At 58.0% G+C, this 783-nt stretch overlaps 1 protein-coding gene across 1 annotated transcript; it reads right to left on the bottom strand.

The window, feature by feature from the left end:
* Positions 1 to 291, bottom strand: ctxn1 (cortexin 1; the record flags this gene model as incomplete). The annotated part of the gene is made up of 1 exon (XM_084480458.1): positions 1 to 291. The coding sequence occupies one exon, from the start codon at positions 289 to 291 to the stop codon at positions 1 to 3; it is 291 nt and encodes a 96-aa protein (XP_084336584.1).
* Positions 292 to 783: the final 492 nt, after the last annotated feature.

The raw sequence follows: 783 nt of genomic DNA, 5'->3' as shown, positions 1-783 counted from the left end.
CTACACCAGGGCGTAGTCGAACTGCCCCCGGTCCAGGCCCTCCTTGTGGTCGGTCCAGGAGGAGGAGGGCATGCTGCTGTAGGGGTCCAGCAGGATGCGGGTGCAGCGGACCACCAGGAAGAGCAGCAGGAGCAGCAGCAGGCCCACCAGGCACAGGGCCGTGCCCAGCTCAGAGTGGACCACCGTGGGAGGCAGCAGCTGGCCCCCCACGGGCCCCCCGGAGGGAGCGCCCGGGGCCGTGGTGGTGGAGGACAGGTCGTAGTCCACCACCCAGTAGTGGGTGTCGCTCATCTCAAAGGGGTGGAGGAGGGAGGGCTGGAAGGGGGCGGGGCTGTGAGAACTGTGAGCCGTAACGTCAACACTAGGACAGAGTCAGTAAACACGGTGTCCAAAAGGTGGGGGGGATTAGGGTTGGGTCACTGTCGGAAATAAACAGAGTTCGCTTTGCTGTATTTGTTGTTTTAAAGGATGAAGAGTTTTGTCAAAAAACGACCAGGCAGAATCCGCACATCCAGTTCATCTCAGATGTCTGGCTGTTCTTCTGAGGCGTAGTGGTAGTTAATTAGGCAACTCTCCAGCGATGCAGCCTGCAAGCAGAGACAAGCTTGCTCAGCGCTAATTAAATCAGCCAGAGCTGGGGCTCAGGTGTTTGTTTGTGTCCAGAGAGTTCCTGTCCCATGGAGGAGATAACGCACACAGCACAAACACTACACAACACACACGACGCAACACTGAAACGCTGCCCAGGGCTGCTGTGTTAGACGGTGTTTACCAGACTGCAGA

Source organism: Micromesistius poutassou (assembly GCF_964030765.1).
Source record: "Micromesistius poutassou genome assembly, chromosome: 16".
Lineage (NCBI taxonomy): Eukaryota > Metazoa > Chordata > Actinopteri > Gadiformes > Gadidae > Micromesistius > Micromesistius poutassou.
The sequence above is the reverse complement of the archived record's forward strand: the minus strand, read 5'-3'. Positions and strand labels throughout refer to the sequence as shown.